Source organism: Thunnus maccoyii, chromosome 15 (genome assembly GCF_910596095.1).
Source record: "Thunnus maccoyii chromosome 15, fThuMac1.1, whole genome shotgun sequence".
Lineage (NCBI taxonomy): Eukaryota > Metazoa > Chordata > Actinopteri > Scombriformes > Scombridae > Thunnus > Thunnus maccoyii.
The window spans coordinates 2,498,289-2,522,039 of record NC_056547.1 but is presented as its reverse complement, the minus strand read 5'-3'; the positions used below and the strand labels follow the sequence as shown (position 1 = coordinate 2,522,039).

Below are 23,751 nucleotides of genomic sequence, written 5' to 3'. Positions count from 1 at the left end.
TCTTCCTTTACACATTTCACATGAGTATTTCTAACTGCTTAATGAAATTCTGTCCCACAGATTGTCACTCCTTTATGTTATGGATGATGTAAATGTTGAGTTGTCCCAGCAGTGAGGAGGAAACAGCATGATATGTTGAGGACAGCTACAGTTGACTGACTCTGTGTGTTTGCATATCTGTCCTGCCTCTCTGCTCCCAGCCGTTAAGAGGCCAGTGTTGATCAGTGGCTGTCCAGACCTTTCAGAGCCACTGACACGCCGCCGGCAGCACAATGATGATGTCACTGACTCTACTGCTGGCCACCCTGGGGCTCCTTGTTCAGGGTGAGACTCTCTTGTGAAAACTTTGCTTCAGGATGCAACCAGGTTCACCACAATGATGTTCTGCTGTGATGGAGAAACACTGAAACAAGCAGCATTTACCTTCTTCCATCTATTCTCCATGTTAAAGAAATGATACTCTTCTGTTTTCATGTTGATCATCTTTCTCCAAGCTGGATTTGTCTCAATAACCCTTCTCCTCTTTTTCATGTTTTCCAGGTTCATCAGGACAAGAAATCCTGACTCAGTCTCCTGGATCTCAGTCTGTTGTTCCAGGACAGACTGTCTCCATCAGATGTAAAACCAGTACAGGTGTTAGTAGCTACCTCCACTGGTACCTTCAGAAACATGGAAAGGCTCCTAAACTCCTGATTTCTTATGCTACAACCCTTCAGCCTGGAGTTTCAGATCGTTTTAGTGGAAGTGGATCTGGGACTGACTACACTCTGACCATCAGTGGAGTTCAGGCTGAAGATTCAGGAGTTTATTATTGTCAGCAGAGTCAAAGCTACCCCTTCACACAGTGATACAACGTCGTACAAAAACCTCCCTCAGCTGAAGAGGAACTGATCTGACTCAACAGCTGCACTCAAACAAAAACAACAGAGGTTTTAAAAATTTAATTTGAACATTTTAACACTAAACATTTATTGTATTTTACCAAAAAAAAGATTTATTTTAAATACTTCATTAATACAGAATATGAAACATTTGGCTGAACATCAAATCTAACCTCTGTTGAAGTATGATTTCAATTCTTTAAAAAGTTTAACCTACTGACTACAACACATGAACACTAAAACTATTATTATTTATTTATTTGATCTCTTACTATTTTTCATAGATACTCAAACATACAACTTTTTAGAAATAAATTACAAAATGTTATCATGATAAAATCATTTATGTTGTAAAATTACTAATCATGTCATGTGACGTATATTTGTCATTTTGCATGTTTTAATTCCAGCAGCAAGTATTTATAATATAAACCAAAAAACATTTAATTGATTATGGAAATAATTAAGAATTGAATTCTTTCCCTTTTTCATCTCTTTCATTTGTCTTTGTGTTTCAACTCTTCAGTGGAAGCAGTTTGTAAAAATGTCCAGGGTTAAAATGTCAGATCACACTCATTTTATATCTCTTTATGCTGATGATATTTTGCTTTTTATTTCAGAATTAGAACATATTTCTGAGGGTTTTGTGATTTTGTTTAAAAGATTATGTATATGCTTTTAATACATTTGAAAAAATAAAAATATTAGACTCTTTGCACTGACACACTTCAGTAACATAAGATGATTGGAGGATTTTTCATTAAAATTAATCAATAACTAATTATAACAGACAAATCTGAAGTGACTCCAGCAAAGCATTTTCTACAATTATTATGACTTTATTGTAAACTATGAAAACAAATTATGGACTTACTACCACCATGACTGTGTAGGATTAATCACATAATATCTAAGAGTGTTGTTTGAGTGTAAATACTTTCCTAATATACAGTATATGAATCAATACATTATGTGATCTTACATTTCCTTCTGAAGTCTTCATAGAGCAGTTGAAACATTTATAACTCAGTTTTTATCAGGATTTACCATCATTACTGTTACCATTAAGAGAAAATAATTAAGATACTTTTATAATAATAAAGATGAAAACAAGTGATTTGATGAACAGATCTTTATTGTCTGGAAATACTGAAATTATATTGAAACATTACAACAAGCAAGTAAATTTTGTTACCGAAACATGTGAAATAAAAGAGAGAGATAGTTGCAGAGATCAGAGTGAGAGCAGTAGCAGAGTAAAAGCAGTAGCAGTGAGTCAGGTCAGGACTGGGAACACTGGTCTCTCCTCAGTGTCTCTGAGACTGGAGACTGGGAGCCCTGGGTGGCCTCACAGGTCACAGAGACCACCTTCCTCCACTGGTCTGCAGGGAGCCTCAGGGTGCTGCTCCAGCTGTAGCGGCCATCATTCTGCAGCACCCCGGGGCTCCTGCTCTGCTCCAAGCTGCTGCTGCTGCCGTCCACCTTCCAGGCCAGACTCCAGTCTGAGGGGTAGCCCTTGTTGGCCAGACACACAAGCGTGGCCTCCCCCTGCTGCAGCTCCTCGCTGGAGGGGGGCAGCACTGTCAGCGTGGGGGTGACTCGACCCACTGGAGGAGGAGACAGAGAGACAACATGAAGAAAGTTCATGCAAAGAGAAAATAAACTCCACCCTGTTGGTTGCAGCAGAGGAGGCTGCTGGTTCTGTTGGTCTTCCTCAGACTGGATAAAACTGGTCTTCAGTGTTTCACTTCCCTCTCTGAGCTCAGTAACCATGGCAACAGACAGGCATCACTGATGAACCATGGCAACAGACAGGTTTCAGTAGTAAAGATAAAAAGTTCCAAGCAAACAACTCTTCAACTACTTTAATTTACTCAAAAACTTAAACATCAGTGTTAAAGAAGTAAATATTATGCATTACAGAAAGGCAGAAATACTTTTATTTGAGCATCCATATTTTTAAATTGAAGCCAAAACGTTAAAGAGACAGTTTGTGTTTAATCTCCTCATTTACACAGGCATCACTACTGAAGTATGAAAACAGACAGACTTCACTAATGACAAATATTTTAAGCACTAAAATACTTTTTCCAACTTACAAAATTAATCCTATTAATACAACATGAGGTTAAATCAGCTACAGTGATATTATGGTATTCACTGGTTATAATGAGGATGTGACATGTCATTAAATTCATTATTCTGAGAGGAGGATTGAGTTAAACACATGAAATGTTCCCAGATAAAACACTCACTAAATAAATGTCTGGTAGATTTCTTCAGATGAAATTATATAATCACTATGTTAAATTAATCAAGAATATTTTATTTAATTCAGACCCTAAGAACGGAATTATATTGTCTTCAAATAAGCAGCTGTACACTTTAATAATTAATCAATGCTTTGGCAAATTGATTGATCCATTGATTAAGCAGCATCATCAGAGTAATCCAAGTCCCTGTTGGAGTCAGTCAGAGCATTTCCATAGAGAGCCACTTTGCATCAGCAGCACCATGCTCCAGTGCTCTGGGAGAGTTTATAGTCCTGAGAGTTGAACACCGGATGACTGACAGCTGTCCTTCATCACAACAGAAGCCACAGAAATCCTCCTCATCAAAAACATGACTTTGATCTCCGTCCTCATCTGGAGTCTCCTCTGCTGCTGCTTCACAGGTAAAGTCCAGAGAATCAAACTCCTCTCGTCTATGAACATCTGTCCCTCTGAAATGAGGCCGACAAAACCATCAAAACCATCAAAACCCTGACGCTGCTTAATGTTTTTGTCTCTGTATCCTCAGAGTCCAGAGGCCAGATCACAGTGACTCAGCCTGCAGCAGTGACATCTGCTCTGGGAGGCTCGAGAACCATCAACTGTAGGACCAGTCAGGGTGTTTATGTTTATAACTCAAACCACTATTTAGCCTGGTACCAACAGAGAGATGGAGAAGCTCCTAAACTTCTCATTTACTGGGCTACCACTCGAGCATCAGGGATTCCAGATCGTTTTTCAGGCAGTGGATCGAACTCTGACTTCACTCTGACCATCAGTGGAGTTCAGGCTGAAGATTCAGGAGTTTATTACTGTCAGAGTCTCCACTCTATCAACAGTCAGGCTGTGTTCACACAGTGAAAAAGCATCGTACAAAAACCTCCCTCAGTCAGACTGAACAGAAACTGAACTGACTGCTGCAGCTGGAAGCTACTGCAGAGACTGATACAGTTCACACACACACACACAGATGATTTATGATGTTCATAGTGTCTCTATCAGTTTTCCTCCTGAAGGTCAAACAGTCCACCTCCCACCTCAACAACCTCTTACTGAGTCAAACAAATATTTAGTCATTCAAGATTCATCTTGACTCAAAAATGTAAAATCTATCAAACAGAGACATTCTGTTCTTTCATGCTGCCCCATCATCACCTCAGCTGTTAAATACTCTTCATCACATTATGTTATGACACATCTCACACTCATCATCTTTCTCTGTATAAAAAGGTTGGATGAACTTCATAACTGACAAGATAGAATAATCATCTCATGATGTTCACTCATAAAAGTCAACTGTAAAAGCTTCCAAACTACCTCACGTCTTCTCTCATTTCAATCTAGTAAACTAAAGTACATAGTAAACTTGGCAGAATTTGCTCCAGATACTCTTCATCTGTTAAAATTAAATGAAGTGTAAACTGCCCCGAGCTAGATTCTTTCATTCCCCTTGAAGATTTTTAAACTTCAACTATTTACAGTATGTGCAACGTAAAAATCTGATGTATCAGCTACAAATTAATTACAGTGTATTCAACCCAATACAAAAATCACTAAAAGAAAATAATGCGATTATAGTTCATTCATTTAAATACAATGTAGACATTTGACCAGTGAATTTTCCCAGCAGTGCATGTGAAGTCAGATCATATAATGACTACCTGCTAGGGTTGGGCCCAAATACAAATACGATATTCAGCAAAGCACAAATATTGTTTGTTTTTGTTTGTTTGTTTGTTTTTTTTTACGAATATTTGTTCCATACAAATATTTTAAACAGTATTTGTTGTTGAGAAGAAAAAAAAACATTTCAAATACCAGCGTGCAGGTCGGTTACATCACTATCTCAGTGTCTCTCCTCTGCTCCGCTGTTACGTCTATCAGCAGGTCTCAACGAGGGGAGTCACATCCACCTGCTACATGACATGATACATTGATGTTATCATAGATGCTGAGCTTAACTTTCACTGTCATATCAATAATGTCACAAGATCACATTTCTATCACCTAAAAAAATATCTCAAAAATCAGAGGCTTTCTGTCAAATTCAGACACTGAAAAACTAGTACATGCATTTGTCACAAGCAGACTTGACTATTGCAATACTATTTTTTCTTGACTCTCGAAAAACTGTTAAGCGCCTGCAGCTTATACAGAATGATGCTGCACGTATTTTAGACGAGACTAAGAAAAGTGCACATATCACACCTGTTCTTAATTCCTTGCACTGGCTTCCAGTAAATGCTAGAAGTGATTTTAATGTCCTCCTACTCGTCTACAAGGCACTGAATGGCACTGCTCCAAATTATATTAAGGAATTGCTTGTGCCATATGAACCAACAAGAAGCCTCACATCATCAGCCAGTGGTCTCCTTGTTGTCCTCCATGTGAGTGCTCTAAAGCAGGAGAAGCTGCATTCAGCTATTATGCTCCATACAGATGGACTGACTTTCCAAGTGATATTAGAGATGCCCCAACACTTAGTTCCTTTAAAAGTAGACTAAAAACATTTCTGTTTACTGTTGTGCTTAACTAGGTTGAGCAACTATCTGCTCCTGTTTTAACTGAATTATTATGTACTTTAATTACCTATGCATCCATGTATACAATCATATGTTTGCTTGCTTTTATGTATGATGATATGTATGCTTGTATTTTATGTATTTATAATTGTATTGCTCTTGCCCTTGTGAAGCTCATTGTGTTGCTTTCTGTATGAAATTTGCTCTATAAGAAAATGTGACATGACTTGGAAGAGCAGATATTCAGTGAAAACACTGAACATGTGGAAGCAGCTGCAGACTGATCAAAGCTCTCGTGGTGTCTACAGTTTGTGAATCGCAGCTACATGAAGATTATTGTTTGAAATGTTGCACATAAGTTACATTATGATCCTCTGAGCTCCAACAGATGAACGACAAACACGTGGTGGTGTAAATACAGACACTCAGACACAGAGGTATAAATCAGCATCAATACAGCATTACACCAGTCAATCCCACAATCTGCCTACAAGCTTCCTGTCTCTGCTCCTCCATCCCCATGCTGAAATACAGAACAATATAGTACAGAGCAGGACAGAGAGGACACATGTGAGGGACACCATGTAGAACAGACTCACTGTTTCTGTTAAAATGTTCTCCTTTCATCCTTTACTTTGACATGCTTTAAAAACTACCATAATTTAAGAGTAAAATGGTGACAAAAAATGATAAAATCCCTGTGAATATACCCAGAGACAAACTCAGTATCTGTAGATTCATTGAACACAGTAACATGTGACAGCAGTTTATTATTGTAATAATATGTTTGTACACAGATGATTTGATGAAAGTTTCTTTATTGTTCATACATACAAAAATGATCAGCATTACTGCAAGCATTAAAAAAGTATGACTTGAGAATGTGATGATTATGTTAATTAATCAGAGCATTTCCATAGAGAGACACTTTGCATCAGCAGCACCATGCTCCAGTGCTCTGGGAGAGTTTATAGTCCTGAGAGTTGAACACTGGATGACTGACAGCTGTCCTTCATCACAACAGAAGCCACAGAAATCCTCCTCATCAAAAAAATGACTTTGATCTCCGTCCTCATGTGGACTCTCCTCTGCTGCTGCTTCACAGGTAAAGTCCAGAGAATCAACCTCCTGTCCTCTATGAACATCCGTCCCTCTGAAATGAAGCCGACAAAACCATCAAAACCATCAAAACCATGACGCTGATTTATGTTTTTGTCTTTGTATCCTCAGAGTCCAGAGGCCAGGTCACAGTGACTCAGCCTGCAGCAGTGAGATCTGCTCTGGGAGGATCCACAACCATCAGCTGTAGGACCAGTCAGGATGTTCATTATAATAGCCCATACCACTTTTTAGCCTGGTACCAACAGAAAGATGGAGAAGCTCCTAAACTTCTCATTTACGTGGCTACCAGACGAGCATCAGGGGTTCCAGATCGTTTTTCAGGAAGTGGATCAAACTCTGACTTCACTCTGACCATCAGTGGAGTTCAGGCTGAAGATTCAGCAGTTTATTACTGTCAGAGTCTCCATAAAATCAACAGTCAGTGGGTGTTCACACAGTGAAAAAGCGTCGTACAAAAACCTCCCTCAGTCAGACTGAACAGAAACTGAACTGACTGCTGCAGCTGGAAGCTACTGCAGAGACTGATACAGTTCACTGAACACACACACACACACACACACACACACACACACACACACACACACATTTTCAGATTAAACCCTTAGACAATTCATTCATATGTCTGTAGTAACGAATATAAATCTATCACAGATAATAATCACAATATTTTTCATGATTGGTCTCACAGTGGTACAAACACAGTAACAACTTTGTACTGATGACGTGATAGAAACTGAAGGAAACAAATTAGTTACATTGAAGTAAATGAAAAAAGAGGCGAAACAGGTATTTTGTTCCTTTATTAAAACATATGAAATGTGATATGAAGTTCTACATTGAGAACATCAGATTCCTTAAAGCTTGAAATAATCTTCTGTATCAAGGTGTCTCCACAGCTCAGCAGGTGATTGACAGTTCTGTGTAGACTCTACCTGTTACCTGTTCTAGCTGTGTTTACTTTCTCTCATATTCACTTTGTTATACAGAGCAGTAACAACGCTGCTGAAGAGAAAGTTTGGACTGGCAGTAGTGGATCTGTTAGATGAGGATAATATAATTGTTGCAGCATTAATGAATAGAAAAAGATCCACTGGAAGAGCAGATATTCAGTGAGAACACTGAACATGTGGAAGCAGCTGCAGACTGATCAAAGCTCTCGTGGTGTCTACAGTTTGTGAATCGCAGCTACATGAAGATTATTGTTTGAAAAGTTGCAGATAACTTACATTATGATCCTCTGAGCTCCAACAGATGAAGCACAAACATCTGCTGGTGTAAATATACACACTCAGACAGAGAGGTGTAAAACAACCTTTATTATTCAGCAGCACATCAGTACAGTATTACACCAGTCAATCCCACAATCTGTCTACAAGCTTCTTGTCATCGTCCTTCCTACATCCTTTGGAATCCACATTTCAATAAACTGAGATAAAATAGTTACAACTCCAGTATTTCCCTGATGTCAAAGATATCACAGATCAATATGAATGTTGGAACCATTTTTCCTGTTGTCTGACTTGATAGATGTCTTCATGTCTGTCCTAGAACCAGTTTCTTATTTGCTTCACCAGCTCCATCCCACATTCAGACTGGCTCTCTTAAAAGTGTATTCAGGAGTAAGAGGGTTTATATCCTATACTTACTCAGGAATTTATCAAATCATAGGGTGGGAATTGTTAGGAGTGAAACGTAAATGGGAAGAAGACCTTGAGTGTAATTTTGAAGAAGCGGAATGGGAATCACTGTGTATTGGTAGTCAGTGTTTCTCTTTTAACAGTAGACATAAAATTATACAATACAGTCTCATTCATAGAATATACTACAACACTGACAGGTTGCACAGAATAAAACCTCAGTATTCTGAGTTCTGCCCAAGATGTAAAACTGGAACAGGAACACTGATACATATGTTCTGGTCCTGCCCATGTCTAAATACATCCTGGATCTCTATAGTTAATGAGCTAAGTGACATCATAGGAGCAACCATCCCCACAGAACCAAGAATAATTCTATTGGGTGATACCTCCATGATAAAAGTCAATAAAAACAACCTCAAATTTATTAGAATTGCCCTCATCATAGCCAACAAATGTATAGCTATGCAATGGAAAGATGAACATCCACCTACATCTGCTAGATGGACTGATGAATTAGCATCGTGTCTAGCAAATGAAAAGATAATGTATAACTTGAAGGGAAAGCCCGGAGAGCTTAAAAAGATTTGGGGAGGTTTTCTAACATTCAACATAAGTATTGAATCCAACTGTCATGTGTGAGTCAGTTTTCTTGTTTCCTTTTTTCAATTTATATTTTATTTATTTGTTTTTGCTCTATCCCACTCTTTTAACTAAACTGATACACAAGAGCTGTCATCTATTCCCTCTCTGCAACTATACTGTTTTTTTTGTTTCTTCTTAATAGTCTGAACTGTTGTAACTTATCCCTCTCTCTTTGTATAGGTACATATCCTGAAGTAATTAGGAGTTGGACCTGAAGGGGCAACCCAATCGCAAGAAGAAAACGTTGGCATTGAACGTTTCTGCAAATCACAGAAACGTTGAATATATACGTTACAACACGCGTAATACGCATCATATCAACATTTCTACAAACGTAGCATATTAACATTTCTACCCGTTGAATAATGATGTTTTATGGTGTGACAACGCTGTGGTTAAGGTCTGGTTAGGTTTAGGTACAAAGACCACTTGGTTAGGGTTAGGGAAAGATCATGGTTTGGGTTAAAATAAAAATAAAAAATAAAATAGAAACAGCTGATGTCTCACTAAAAAAAGCCAGTTTTCTCACCAGAAAAACGGCTGCAAATGTCCTGACGTCTCGCTAAGAACACCTGCTTTTGTCGGTTGAAACTGGAAGCAGACATTGGTTTTGAGGTGGTCTCGAACCGTGTTCTCTGCTGATTTCCAACTTGCTGCCAAGGAACTTACTAACCATCCACCGACCCCTCCTGCTCCTAATAATAGGAAAGATCAGCTCATATAGATCACATGTGAACTACATCACTTTAGAAATGTTGAGATGATACGTATTGTTGAAATGTTAATATGCTATGTATTACACATGTTAAAATGTAGATGTTCAACGTTTCTGTGGTTTGCAGAAACGTAAACTGCCAACGTTTTATTCTGGCGACCAGGCTGGAAGGGGTGGGTGGGAATGGGAGGGATGGAGGGAGGGTCGGGCTGATATGACTTCTATGTTATTATATTTTTGTACATCGTTGCATTATTCAGCTCAAGGTTTGTTAAATTCAAAACCAATAATAATAATGTTGAGTGTATTCAATAGATTTTAATGAGGAAAACTCCTAAATGTATCTACAAACTGTTTATTTATCTCTGTGGTGATTTTTAGGACTTTCACACGAGAAATTTCATATTTTGTACTTCGGAAAAAATAAGATACACAATAAACAAAATGATGAACTGAAAACAATTTTCTATAATAAGCCTCAAAATTATTAGATTACAGAATCCACATCAGTGTTTCTAACCGCTTGATGGAAATCAAATGAAATTCTCTCCCTCAGATTGTCACTCCTTTATGTTATGGATGATGTAAATGTTGAGTTCTCCCAGCAGTGAGGAGGAAACAGCATGATATGTTGAGGACAGCTACAGTTGACTGACTCTGTGTGTTTGCATATCTGTCCTGCCTCTCTGCTCCCAGCCGTTAAGAGGCCAGTGTTGATCAGTGGCTGTCCAGACCTTTCAGAGCCACTGACACGCCGGCAGCACAATGATGATGTCACTGACTCTACTGCTGGCCACCCTGGGGCTCCTTGTTCAGGGTGAGACTCTCTTGTGAAAACTTTGCTTCAGGATGCAACCAGGTTCACCACAATGATGTTCTGCTGTGATGGAGAAACACTGAAACAAGCAGCATTTACCTTCTTCCATCTATTCTCCATGTTAAAGAAATGATACTCTTCTGTTTTCATGTTGATCATCTTTCTCCAAGCTGGATTTGTCTCAGTAACCCTTCTCCTCTTTTTCATGTTTTCCAGGTTCATCAGGACAAATCACTGTGACTCAGTCTCCTGGATCTCAGTCTGTTGTTCCAGGACAGACTGTCTCCATCAGATGTAAAACCAGTTCAACTGTTTGCTATTCAGGTTATTGCTACCTCAACTGGTACCTTCAGAAACCTGGAGAAGCTCCTAAACTCCTGATTTATTATGCTACAAACCTTCAGCCTGGAGTTTCAGATCGTTTTAGTGGAAGTGGATCTGGGACTGGCTACACTCTGACCATCAGTGGAGTTCAGGCTGAAGATTCAGGAGTTTATTACTGTCAGCAGGATTACAGCTTCCCGTTCACACAGTGATACAACGTCGTACAAAAACCTCCCTCAGCTGAAGAGGAACTGATCTGACTCAACAGCTGCACTCAAACAAAAACAACAGAGGTTTTAATCTTTTAATTTTAACATTTTAACACTAAATATTCTGTATTTAATAAGAAAAGATTTAATTTAATACTTTCATTAATACAGAATATAAAACATTTGGCTGAACATCAAATCTAACCTCTGTTGAAGTATGATTTCAATTCTTTAATAAGTTTAATCTACTGATTACAACACATGAACACTAAAACTTTTATTTTTTATTTATTTAATCTCTTACTATTTTTCATAGATACTCAAACACACAACTTTTTAGAGATAAATTACAAAATGTTATCATGATAAAATTTAATATCATTTGTGTTGTAAAATTACTAATCATGTCATGTGACATATATTTGTCATTTTGCATGTTTTTATTCCAGCAGCAAGTATTTATAATATAAACCAAAAAACATTTAATTGATTATGAAATTAATTAATACTTGAATTCTTTCCCTTTTTCATCTCTTTCATTTGTCTTTGTGTTATAACTCTTCAGCAGAAGCAGTTTGTAAAAATGTCCAGGGTTAAAATGTCAGATCACACTCATTTTATATCTCTTTATGCTGATGATATTTTGCTTTTTATTTCAGAATTAGAACATATTTCTGAGGCTTTTGTGATTTTGTTTAAAAGATTATGTGTATGCTTTTAATACATCTGAAAAAATAAAAATATTAGACTCTTTGCACTGACACACTTCAGTAACATAAGATGATTGGAGGATTTTTCATTAAAAATACTCAATTACTAATTATTACAGACAAATCTGAAGTGACTCCAGCAAAGCATTTTCTACAATTATTATGACTTTACTGTAAACTATGAAAACAAATTATAGACTTACTACCACCATGACTGTGTAGCATTAATCACATAATATCTAAGAGTGTTGTTTGAGTGAAACATTTATAACTCAGTTTTTTATCAGGATTTAATATCATTACTGTTACAATTAAGAGAAAATAATTAGGACACATTTATAATAATAAACATGAAAAGAAGTGATTTGATGAACAGATCTTTATTGTCTGGAAAAACTGAAATTATATTGAAACATTACAACAAGCAAGTAAATATTGTTACTGAAACATGTGAAATAAAAGAGAGAGATAGTTGCAGAGATCAGAGTGAGAGCAGTAGCAGAGTAAAAGCAGTAGCAGTGAGTCAGGTCAGGACTGGGAGCACTGGTCTCTCCTCAGTGTCTCTGAGACTGGAGTCTGGGAGCCCTGGGTGGCCTCACAGGTCACAGAGACCACCTTCCTCCACTGGTCTGCAGGGAGCCTCAGGGTGCTGCTCCAGCTGTAGCGGCCGTCCTTCTGCAGCACCCCGGGGCTCCTGCTCTGCTCCAAGCTGCTGCTGCTGCTGCCGTCCACCTTCCAGGCCAGACTCCAGTCTGAGGGGAAGCCATCGTTGGCCAGACACATGAGCGTGGCCTTGCCCTGCTGCAGCTCCTCGCTGGAGGGGGGCAGCACCGTCAGGGTGGGACGGACATCACCTAGGAGACACCAATCACATTAGAGGACAGGGACCACACAGCTGTCAATCGAACACCAGACACTTGGACACCTTTACTGCGTGAGAGTGGATTTTCCCCTTTAAGGAGTTTCTGACAGATGTTTTTTCTGCTCCACCAGTCACTCACTCACACATTGTTTCACTTCCCTTTAAGAAACCTCTCATGCAGATCAGCACAGAAAGAGTCCTCATGTGACTCTTTACTGCATTTTATTTCACACTATTTACTGAAAATAAAGATATAAAGTTTGTAAATATATCTTAGACATCCTTGATTTAATTTTAGAATTTATACCAACAACTTTACTGACAAAACTATCAAAAGAGCAACAGTTAATCAGATTCAGTGTTAAAGGACATTATGAGCATAAACTAACAGACAGCCGTAATATACACAACATGTTGAGACATATTAAAGAAAAAAATATCTTTGAGAACAAATAAATATTTCAAACTGAGGTTAAAAGACAATTTCTGTCATTTTAAATGATGAGAGATGTGCAGCATTTTTTTTTATCATCACCCACACTGTTCAGAACAAATTTAACTCAACATTCACTCAAATTGGAGATTAAAGATTAAAATTTAAAAACATGTTTAAAGTAGGATTGTTGTTCTTTAATCTTTCTGCTGTTCACATTTAACAAACTAACTGGAACATGTAAAGAAAAGTTCAGTAAAGCTGCTTTGAGTTCAACTTCAAGGTTAAAGAGGAGAAATGAACAATAAAACTGAGACTTTAAAGTGTTTTAGATCAGCTCAGTGGAAACTTATATCTACTACAAATGTTCAGACACAGAAATTATAAACTTAACTGATGATTCGATATTTAATATTTGAGCAGAAACTTACTTCCAACATCCAGTCTGGTTCCTCCACCAAAAGTCCACCACAGTGATACAAACTGACTGAGTCGTCGTACAAAAACCTCTCACTGTAGAGAGACACGGCTCTCTGACTTTGAACACAACAAACTCTACAAAAACAGTCTCAGTCTGTGAAACACAGATGGATGATATGAAAATATATAACAGTAGGCCAATAATAATTTATATTCTTATTCTAAAATTAATCATTTTGTTTCATGTTTACTGTATTTTAAATTATGTCTAGAATTAAAACTGAGTGTTGTAGATGTAAAATGAACCAAAACAGACATTTCTGAAGACAATCTGTTCACAGAACATAAATGAAACACAGAAAATGATCACTGACACATAGATAATCAATAATCTGGTAAATTGATTGATCCATTGATGAAACAGCATCATCAGAGTAATCCAAGTCCCTGTTGGAGTCAGCCAGAGCATTTCCATAGAGAGCCACTTTGCATCAGCAGCACCATGCTCCAGTGCTCTGGGAGAGTTTATAGTCCTGAGAGTTGAACACTGGATGACTGACAGCTGTCCTTCATCACAACAGAAGCCACAGAAATCCTCCTCATCAAAAACATGACTTTGATCTCCGTCCTCATCTGGACTCTCCTCTGCTTCACTCAGGGTGAGGAAAATCATTTTTCTGTCATGTGAAAATCATTTGGAGTGTAGCTGAGTTTCACCATCTCATGTCCAGTGTTTCTTCTCTCTCCTCAGGGTCTGTTGGACAAAATGTTGTCTTGACTCAGCCAGCAGCCAAATCACTGCAGCTTGGTCAAACTGTCTCTATTGACTGTAAAGCTAATAGACAAGTTGCTTACTCTGGTTCAAAATACTATCTGTCCTGGTACCATCAGAAAACTGGAGAAGCTCCTAAACTTCTGATCTACCTAACATCATACAGAGTTACAGGAATCTCCTCCAGATTCAGTGGAAGTGGAGCAGGGAATGGAGTTGACTTCACTCTGACCATCAGTGGAGTTCAGGCTGAAGATTCAGGAGTTTATTACTGTCAGAGTTTTCACTCTATCAACAGTCAGTGGGTGTTCACACAGTGAAAAAGCGTCGTACAAAAACCTCCCTCAGTCAGACTGAACAGAAACTGAACTGACTGCTGCAGCTGGAAGCTACTGCAGAGACTGATACAGTTCACTGAAAACACACACACACACACACACTCACTCACTGACACACACACACACACACACACACATTTCATTAAATGTATTAAACAACTCGCACATCGTAGCTTTTAAGATAAATGAAAATATGTAAAAACCTTTTAAGTAAAACGGTTTCTGGACAATGATTGTCTTTGTGGAAATCAACAAAGTTCTTCATCACAGCTTCTCATCATTCATTCTTAGCCTGTTACGGTTTCATCCAATGTCTTTAAATGATAATGAACCCATTTCTTGACCTGACTGGTAAGAAATGTCTTGGTCATGACCTTTGACCTCAGCCTCCTACTGGATCACATCTATCTCAAATATGTCCCCTTAAGAGAAATTATGAAGACACAAATCAGCATCAGAAACTTTCATAATCACAGCTCCCATCACCAAAAAATATCAATCACACTAAATATTATGTTACAGTAAGAAACTAATTACAGTTAGTGGATCAGAGATATGAAAACATTTTTATTTTTAATGTACATTGTTGAAATTAATTTCAATTTAACTTAATAATAGTTAACTATTAAATGCAAAATGTAAAAGTAAATTTGGTAATCATTTTAAAATTATATTTATTTTTCTTTTATCTTTTCTTCATTTCAAGCTGTTCACATTTCAGTTTGACAATAATGTGTAAAGACCAGTTCATTGAAGGTGGTCTGAGTTAAACTAAATGACCAAAGTGTTGAAATTAAAACAGAAGATCTTTCATATAAGTCAAGGCAAAGGTTATTTAAACACACAAAAACACATTTATGTATTACATGGAAAATTATATGCAATATTTGCAGAGAAACATATGTCCAACATCCAGTCTGGTACCTCCACCAAAAACCTCTCACTGTAGAGAGACACGGCTCTCTGACATCAACTGAGTGTCATTATATTTTCTATATTTTACTGTTAAGTGAATTTGATTTCATTTCTGTAGAAATATATTGAAATAAATATGAAACATTGTAAAATAACTTTCTTTCAGTGAGAGGAAGCTGAAACCATAAAAACATTCTGTACAATAACCTCATAACTTGATTGATCCATATCCATTTTAAATTTAATTGGTGTGATGTATTTTGTGGTAATACATTTAGATGGAAGAAATTACATCCTAAAAAAACCCCCAAATCACATCAAAATGAATATAAACACATCCATACCAATACTTTGAAAGTTGATTGATCCATTGATAAAACAGCATCATCAGAGTAATCCATGTCTCCTGTAGTAGTACACAGCTGGACAGATGTGAAAGACACCATGTAGAACAGACTCAATACTTCTGTTAAAATGTTCTCCTTTCATCCTTTACTTTGACAGGCTTTAAAAAAATCATCATTTATGTGTAAAATGGTGACAAAAAAATGATAAAATCCCTGTGAATATACCCAGAGACAAACTCAGTGTCTGTAGATTCATTGAACACAGTAACATGTGACAGCAGTCATTCTTTAAATTATATGTTGCCTTGGACACATATGATTAGATGACTATGTTTTAAATAATTTAACATAAAGAGAATATCAGCATTATTGCAAGCAAAGAAAAATATCACTTGAGAATGTGATGATTATGTTAATCAGTCAGAGCATTTCCATAGAGAGCCACTTTGCATCAGCAGCACCATGCTCCAGTGCTCTGGGAGAGTTTATAGTCCTGAGAGTTGAACACTGGATGACTGACAGCTGTCCTTCATCACAACAGAAGCCACAGAAATCCTCCTCATCAAAAACATGACTTTGATCTCCGTCCTCATCTGGACTCTCCTCTGCTGCTGCTTCACAGGTAAAGTCCAGAGAATCAAATTCCTCTCCTCTATGAACATCCGTCCCTCTGAAATGAAGCCGACAAAACCATCAAAACCATCAAAACCATGACGCTGCTTTATGTTTTTGTCTCTGTATCCTCAGAGTCCAGAGGCCAGGTCACAGTGACTCAGCCTGCAGCAGTGAGATCTGCTCTGGGAGGATCCACAACCATCAACTGTAAAACTAATCCTGCTGTGTACTATGATTACACTGACTACTACTTAGCCTGGTACCAACAGAAAGATGGAGAAGCTCCTAAACTTCTCATTTACTGGGCTACCAGACGAGCATCAGGGATTCCAGATCGTTTTTCAGGCAGTGGATCAAAAACTGACTTCACTCTGACCATCAGTGGAGTTCAGGCTGAAGATGCAGCAGTTTATTACTGTCAGAGTTATCATGAAATCAACAGTCAGTGGGTGTTCACACAGTGAAAAAGCGTCGTACAAAAACCTCCCTCAGTCAGACTGAACAGAAACTGAACTGACTGCTGCAGCTGGAAGCTACTGCAGAGACTGATACAGTTCACTGAACACACACACACACACACACACACACACACACACACAGATGATTTATGATGTTCATAGTGTCTCTATCAGTTTTCCTCCTGAAGGTCAAACAGTCCACCTCCCACCTCAACAACCTCTTACTGAGTCAAACAAATATTTAGTCATTCAAGATTCATCTTGACTCCAAAATGTAAAATCTATCAAACAGAGACATTCTGTTCTTTCATGCTGCCCCATCATCACCTCAGCTGTTAAATCCTCTTCATCACATTATATTATGACACATTTCACACTCATCATCTCTCTATTATAAAAAGTTGGATGAACTTCATAACTGACAAGATAGAATAATCATCTCATGATGTTCACTCATAAAAGTCAACTGTAAAAGCTTCCAAACTACCTCACGTCTTCTCTCATTTCAATCTAGTAAACTAAAGTACATAGTAAACTTGGCAGAATTTGCTCCAGATACTCTTCATCTGTTAAAATTAAATGAAGTGTAAACTGCCCCGAGCTAGATTCTTTCATTCCCCTTGAAGATTTTTAAACTTCAATTATTTACAGTATGTGCAACGTAAAAATCTGATGTATCAGCTACAAATTAATTACAGTGTATTCAACCCAATACAAAAATCACTAAAAGAAAATAATGTGATTATAGTTCATTCATTTAAATACAATGTAGACATTTGAACAGTGAATTTTCCCAGCAGTGCATGTGAAGTCAGATCATATAATGACTACCTGCTAGGGTTGGGCCCAAATACAAATACGTTATTCAGCAAAGCACAAATATTGTTTTTTTTGTTTGTTTTTTTTTACGAATATTTGTTCCATACAAATATTTTAAACAGTATTTGTTTTTGAGAAGAAAAAAAAACCATGTCAAATACCAGCGTGCAGGTCGGTTACATCACTATCTCAGTGTCTCTCCTCTGCTCCGCTGTTACATCTATCAGCAGGTCTCAACGAGGGGAGTCACATCCACCTGCTACATGACACACATTTCCTAATTTTGACATCACTCCTGGAGTTGGGGGTGTTCCCCAGAGATAAAGCTGAACTACTGACACACGCAAAGTGCTTTCAAGGGACTCTCCATAACCTGTTGTTCCCCTTCTCTTTTCAAAAATGTTAGGTTGTAAAAAATAGGCAATAAATGAAAAGTGGAAAGCAAGAACCGTCTTTGAAGTACTCTCCTATACGTTACACGCTGTGCTGTCGGGAAGAAAATAAAAATAATGTGTGTATAAATAGGTAGAGGTCTGTCTGCGATGAGGTGATGAGTAAAGTTTTAGCTCAGTAGTCAGCGCAGTCGTCTATGATCTAGGAGACTGCAGTTCGAGACCTGGTGTGGGGACCTCCTTCGTAAGGTAGTTTATTCATGAACACTTATTGTAACACTTTAATTTTCTAAAATTAAAAGAGTAATAAAAACAAAAACAGGATTTTTAAACCTCTTTCAACTTTTATTAGATTACAAATACAAATAATTTTGCTGCCTCAACAAATATAGATACAAATACACATACTGGACTCTCTGCACATCCCTACTACCTGCACTGATACCTTCAGAAATCTGGAGGAGATCCTAAACACCTGATTTATGGAGCTACAAGCCTTACATCTGGAGCTTCAGATCATTTTAGTGGGAGTGGGACTGATGTTAAATGCAGTTAGCTGCTTAAAAATATTTCAATCATGAGAGACTTCAATTTTTTAAGTGACAATGATTTTATTGAACATGCATAATGTGAAAAGTCTTTGGTGATTAGACCCCATTGTGATGTCATTTATAAAGGGGCAGTTAAGGCGTGAGTAGAATAGGATATCCCCTCGATGGAGTCTAGACACTGGTGGTGGTGATGAATATGGGAATATTGGGATCTGGATGATGAGAAGAGGAGCTGCTTCTGGTGATCTTGTGTGCTGACGTGATGAAGTGGAGGTGAACAGGGTGGAGGAAGGTCACAGCGATTCACACTGAAATGTCAGCTGACAACGACAGAGAGAAGATCAGATTTAAAGTTTGGCAGCTAAGACATGATAGTCTGATAGAAATACTGGCAGAATCTGATTTGTTAACTAAGAGTAACGTCCATGAACAACTGATATGAGAGCAGGAGAAGCAGTGGGAGAGAGAGAGAGAGAGGAATGAGAATGAATGAATGAGTAGTAGATAGTCTTCCTGCTTGAACTTATGCTAAGCTCCATTCTTTAAAGTTAAAATATCTGTACACTGTGCAATTTAACTGTATATTATATATAATTTTTAGTGTAATGAGTGACAGTTTTCTTTGCTTCTTTTTATTGCCTGTATTGTATTTGATGCTGTAAAAATGTTTTTGTGCTTCCTTCATGGCCAGATTTATTTTTGTTGGACTTTGATCTGATTAAGTAAGAAAAACTATTTCACATAAAAGATCATTTAGCTGTTAGGATTTGATTGTTGAGGATGACAAATGACAACATCTTTAGTTTTTTAATCTACATGAGGATGATGTAAATGTTGAGTTCTCCCAGCAGTGAGGAGGAAACAGCATGATATGTTGAGGACAGCTACAGTTGACTGACTCTCTGTGTTTGCATATCTGTCCTGCCTCTCTGCTCCCAGCCGTTAAGAGGCCAGTGTTGATCAGTGGCTGTCCAGACCTTTCACAGCCACTGACACGCCGGCAGCACAATGATGATGTCACTGACTCTACTGCTGGCCACCCTTGGGCTCCTTGTTCAGGGTGAGACACTCTTGTGAAAACTTTGCTTCAGGATGCAACCAGGTTGACCACAATGATGTTCTGCTGTGATGGAGAAACACTGAAACAAGCAGCATTTACCTTCTTCCATCTATTCTCCATGTTAAAGAAATGATACTCTTCTGTTTTCATGTTGATTATCTTTCTCCAAGCTGGATTTGTCTCAATAACCCTTCTCCTCTTTTTCATGTTTTCCAGGTTCATCAGGACAAATCACTGTGACTCAGTCTCCTGGATCTCAGTCTGTTGTTCCAGGACAGACTGTCTCCATCAGATGTAAAACCAGTTCAGATGCTTATAGCTTCCTCAACTGGTACCTTCAGAAACCTGGAGAAGCTCCTAAACTCCTGATTTATGCAGCTACAAACCTTCAGCCTGGAGTTTCAGATCGTTTTAGTGGAAGTGGATCAGACCCTGACTACACTCTGACCATCAGTGGAGTTCAGGCTGAAGATTCAGGAGTTTATTACTGTCAGGGTTATAAATATATCAACAGTCAGGCTGTGTTCACACAGTGAAAAAGCGTCGTACAAAAACCTCCCTCAGTCAGACTGAACAGAAACTGAACTGACTGCTGAAGCTGGAAGCTACTGCAGAGACTGATACAGTTCACTGAACACACACACACACACACACACACACACACACACACACACACACACACACACCAGTAGTTCTTTAACAAGTATATACAGATCGTTCACTGTCTTTCATCATATATGTAAATATATATCAACACAAATATAATTACAAATGTTTATTAGACATGGAGGACTTGTTTCTCTTCTCCTCTTTAGATTTTTTTGGACTCCTGGTTTCTTCCGTTAGGAAATGCATCAGCATCTCCAACACGTTCTCACTCCCAACTCGTCACATATGGAAGCTTGGTCAGGACCCGTATCGTCACTTTTTAACGCACTGGGTACCCCTTTAGTGTTGTTTTTCAACGTGCAGTATCACAGCAGTTACTGTTAAAAATAATTATATTTTATGGTGTGACAACACGGTGGTTAAGGTCTGGTGAGGTTTAGGCACAAAAACCACTGGGTTAGGGTTAGGGAAAGGTCATGATTTGAGTTAAAATAAAAAATGAAATAAAACCGGCAAGGAACCGTGCTCTGTGATGATTTCCAACTTTCTGTCTGCCAACAATGTTACAACCCCTCCACCTCCTAATAAGAAAGTCAGCTCATATAGATGTCATGTGAAGTACGTCACTTCAGAAATGTTGATATGAAACGTATTGTTGAAATGTTAATATGCTCCATATTACAGGTGTTGAAATGTAGATATTCAATGTATCTGTGGTTTGCACAAACATACAATGCCAACGTTTTATTCAGGCGAATAGACTGAAATTTGTCACCTTATATAGACGTCATTGGTCTCATGGCGTCTATTTCAGACGTTGTGGGAGTTCAACAGAAGTCTACCGGACTACCCTGCACATTGAAAAATGACGCTTAAGGGGTACCCAGTGCGTTAAAATGTGACAGTACAGGGTCCTGACCAAGCTTCAATATGTGACGAGTTGGGAGTGAGAACGGGCTGGCATCTCAGGCATCATTTCATTCACACCATCAAAAAGATCAGCTTGTATGCTGATGACATCCAACCAAACATCACAAAATCCTTATTTTACAGATCAGAAGTTATAAGAAGTGTTCTAACTATTCTCACTCCTATTTTTAAATTTGCATTAGATCTTTTTTTTCTTGTTTTATTTTACACAAACATAAAACACATATTCAATACTCACACACACATAAACAAAAACAACAGACATACCACATATACACATATATATACACATATACAAACATACATATATGTATATTCATGTCAAGCACTATATGTAATTGTGGTTCAAAAACATTCACTTATACAGCAAATTAAATTAAATACATAATTTTATAGAAGGAACTAAATAAAAAAGAGATAAAGTTAATTTATGATAACATAGAATAATCATAGTTCTGTATCCCAAGTTTTTGATATTGTTAAGATCTCCCATTTATATATGTCTGAGCTTTTTGCTCTGCCTTTAATAATAATATATTATTATTTAATAATGATCTTTTCCTGCAAATATTAACGTTTTAAATGTAATATGAAGGAACTCAAAACCAGCTTTTTTAGAGAATCAAATATATAAAGCTTGCCGAGCAACACAATAATATTCAATAACATATTTTTATCATCTTGATAACCCCAAATAATATTGAGAGGGGATAAAGGTAAAAGGATTGCTTGTTCAGATAACCAATTTGCCACCTGCTGCCAAAAGGATGCAACCACTGGACAAATAAATGTATAATATCCTCCTCCTCATCACCACAAAATCTACAGATATTATACTCAGTCATTCTCCATATCTTAAACATTTTGCTTGTTAATAACATCTTATAAAACATTTTTAACTGAAAGGCCCATAAATAAGTAGAGCAAGATGACGAGTAAATACATCTAAAAATGTTTAACCAAGGAAGAGGAGTATCAAACACATCATTCCAATATGTTTGAAAATAATATGAATGAGAAGTTATATTCTCAAAAGACATAAAGAAATGATACATATCTTAAATAAATGTGTATTCAATAGAATACACATTTAAGAAATCAAACACATTTAATGAAGAAACACCTCCATCTATCTGTAAAACTCTGGATTTGAGGCCTTTCACATCACTAGTTGCACATTCTGCACTTGGGAAAAACAAAATATCAACCATGTTTAAAAAAAACTGAAAACAATTCTGTGAAATTAGCCTCAAAATTCTTCCTTTACACATTTCACATCAGTCTTTCTAACTGCTTAAAGAAATTCTCTCCCTCAGATTGTCACTCCTCTATGTTATGGATGATGTAAATGTTGAGTTCTCCCAGCAGTGAGGAGGAAACAGCATGATATGTTGAGGACAGCTACAGTTGACTGACTCTGTGTGTTTGCATATCTGTCCTGCCTCTCTGCTCCCAGCCGTTAAGAGGCCAGTGTGATCAGTGGCTGTCCAGACCTTTCAGAGCCACTGACACGCCACCGGCAGCACAATGATGATGTCACTGACTCTACTGCTGGCCACCCTGGGGCTCCTTGTTCAGGGTGAGACTCTCTTGTGAAAACTTTGCTTCAGGATGCAACCAGGTTCACCACAATGATGTTCTGCTGTGATGGAGAAACACTGAAACAAGCAGCATTTACCTTCTTCCATCTATTCTCCATGTTAAAGAAATGATACTCTTCTGTTTTCATGTTGATCATCTTTCTCCAAGCTGGATTTGTCTCAATAACCCTTCTCCTCTTTTTCATGTTTTCCAGGTTCATCAGGACAAATCACTGTGACTCAGTCTCCTGGATCTCAGTCTGTTGTTCCAGGACAGACTGTCTCCATCAGATGTAAAACCAGTAGAAATGCTTATAGCAACCTCGGCTGGTACCTTCAGAAACCTGGAGAAGCTCCTAAACTCCTGATTTATAAAGCTACAAACCTTCAGCCTGGAGTTTCAGATCGTTTTAGTGGAAGTGGATCTGGGACTGACTTCACTCTGACCATCAGTGGAGTTCAGGCTGAAGATTCAGGAGTTTATTACTGTCAGCAGGGTCAAAGCTTGTTCACACAGTGATACAACGTCGTACAAAAACCTCCCTCAGCTGAAGAGGAACTGATCTGACTCAACAGCTGCACTCAAACTAAAACAACAGAAGTTTTAATCTTTTAATTTGAACATTTTAACACTAAACATTTTCTATTTAACAAAAAAAAGATTTATTTTAAATACTTTCATTAATACAGAATGTGAAACATTTGGCTGAACATCAAATCTAACCTCTGTTGAAGTATGATTTCAATTCTTTAATAAGTTTAATCTACTGACTACAACACATGAACACTAAAACTATT

The 23,751-nt window shown here is 37.7% G+C and overlaps 5 gene segments (V, D, J or C); 3 read left to right on the top strand and 2 right to left on the bottom strand.

Moving 5' to 3' along the window:
* Positions 1-272: 272 nt before the first annotated feature.
* On the top strand, positions 273-848 carry LOC121913244. The segment is given in 2 exon segments: positions 273-324; positions 541-848. Coding segments are annotated over 2 exon segments (360 nt in total).
* Positions 849-2,174: 1,326 nt separating this feature from the next.
* Positions 2,175-2,691, bottom strand: LOC121913216 (the record flags this gene model as incomplete). The annotated part of the segment is given in 1 exon segment: positions 2,175-2,691. A coding segment is annotated over 1 exon segment (480 nt), but the record flags the coding sequence as incomplete, so codon positions are not given.
* A 4,035-nt stretch (positions 2,692-6,726) lies between these two features.
* Positions 6,727-7,223, top strand: LOC121913236 (the record flags this gene model as incomplete). The annotated part of the segment is given in 2 exon segments: positions 6,727-6,778; positions 6,904-7,223. Coding segments are annotated over 2 exon segments (372 nt in total), but the record flags the coding sequence as incomplete, so codon positions are not given.
* A 5,157-nt stretch (positions 7,224-12,380) lies between these two features.
* On the bottom strand, positions 12,381-13,913 carry LOC121913396. The segment is given in 3 exon segments: positions 12,381-12,706; positions 13,579-13,611; positions 13,907-13,913. Coding segments are annotated over 3 exon segments (366 nt in total).
* Positions 13,914-14,177: 264 nt separating this feature from the next.
* On the top strand, positions 14,178-17,018 carry LOC121913226. The segment is given in 2 exon segments: positions 14,178-14,226; positions 16,687-17,018. Coding segments are annotated over 2 exon segments (381 nt in total).
* Positions 17,019-23,751: the final 6,733 nt, after the last annotated feature.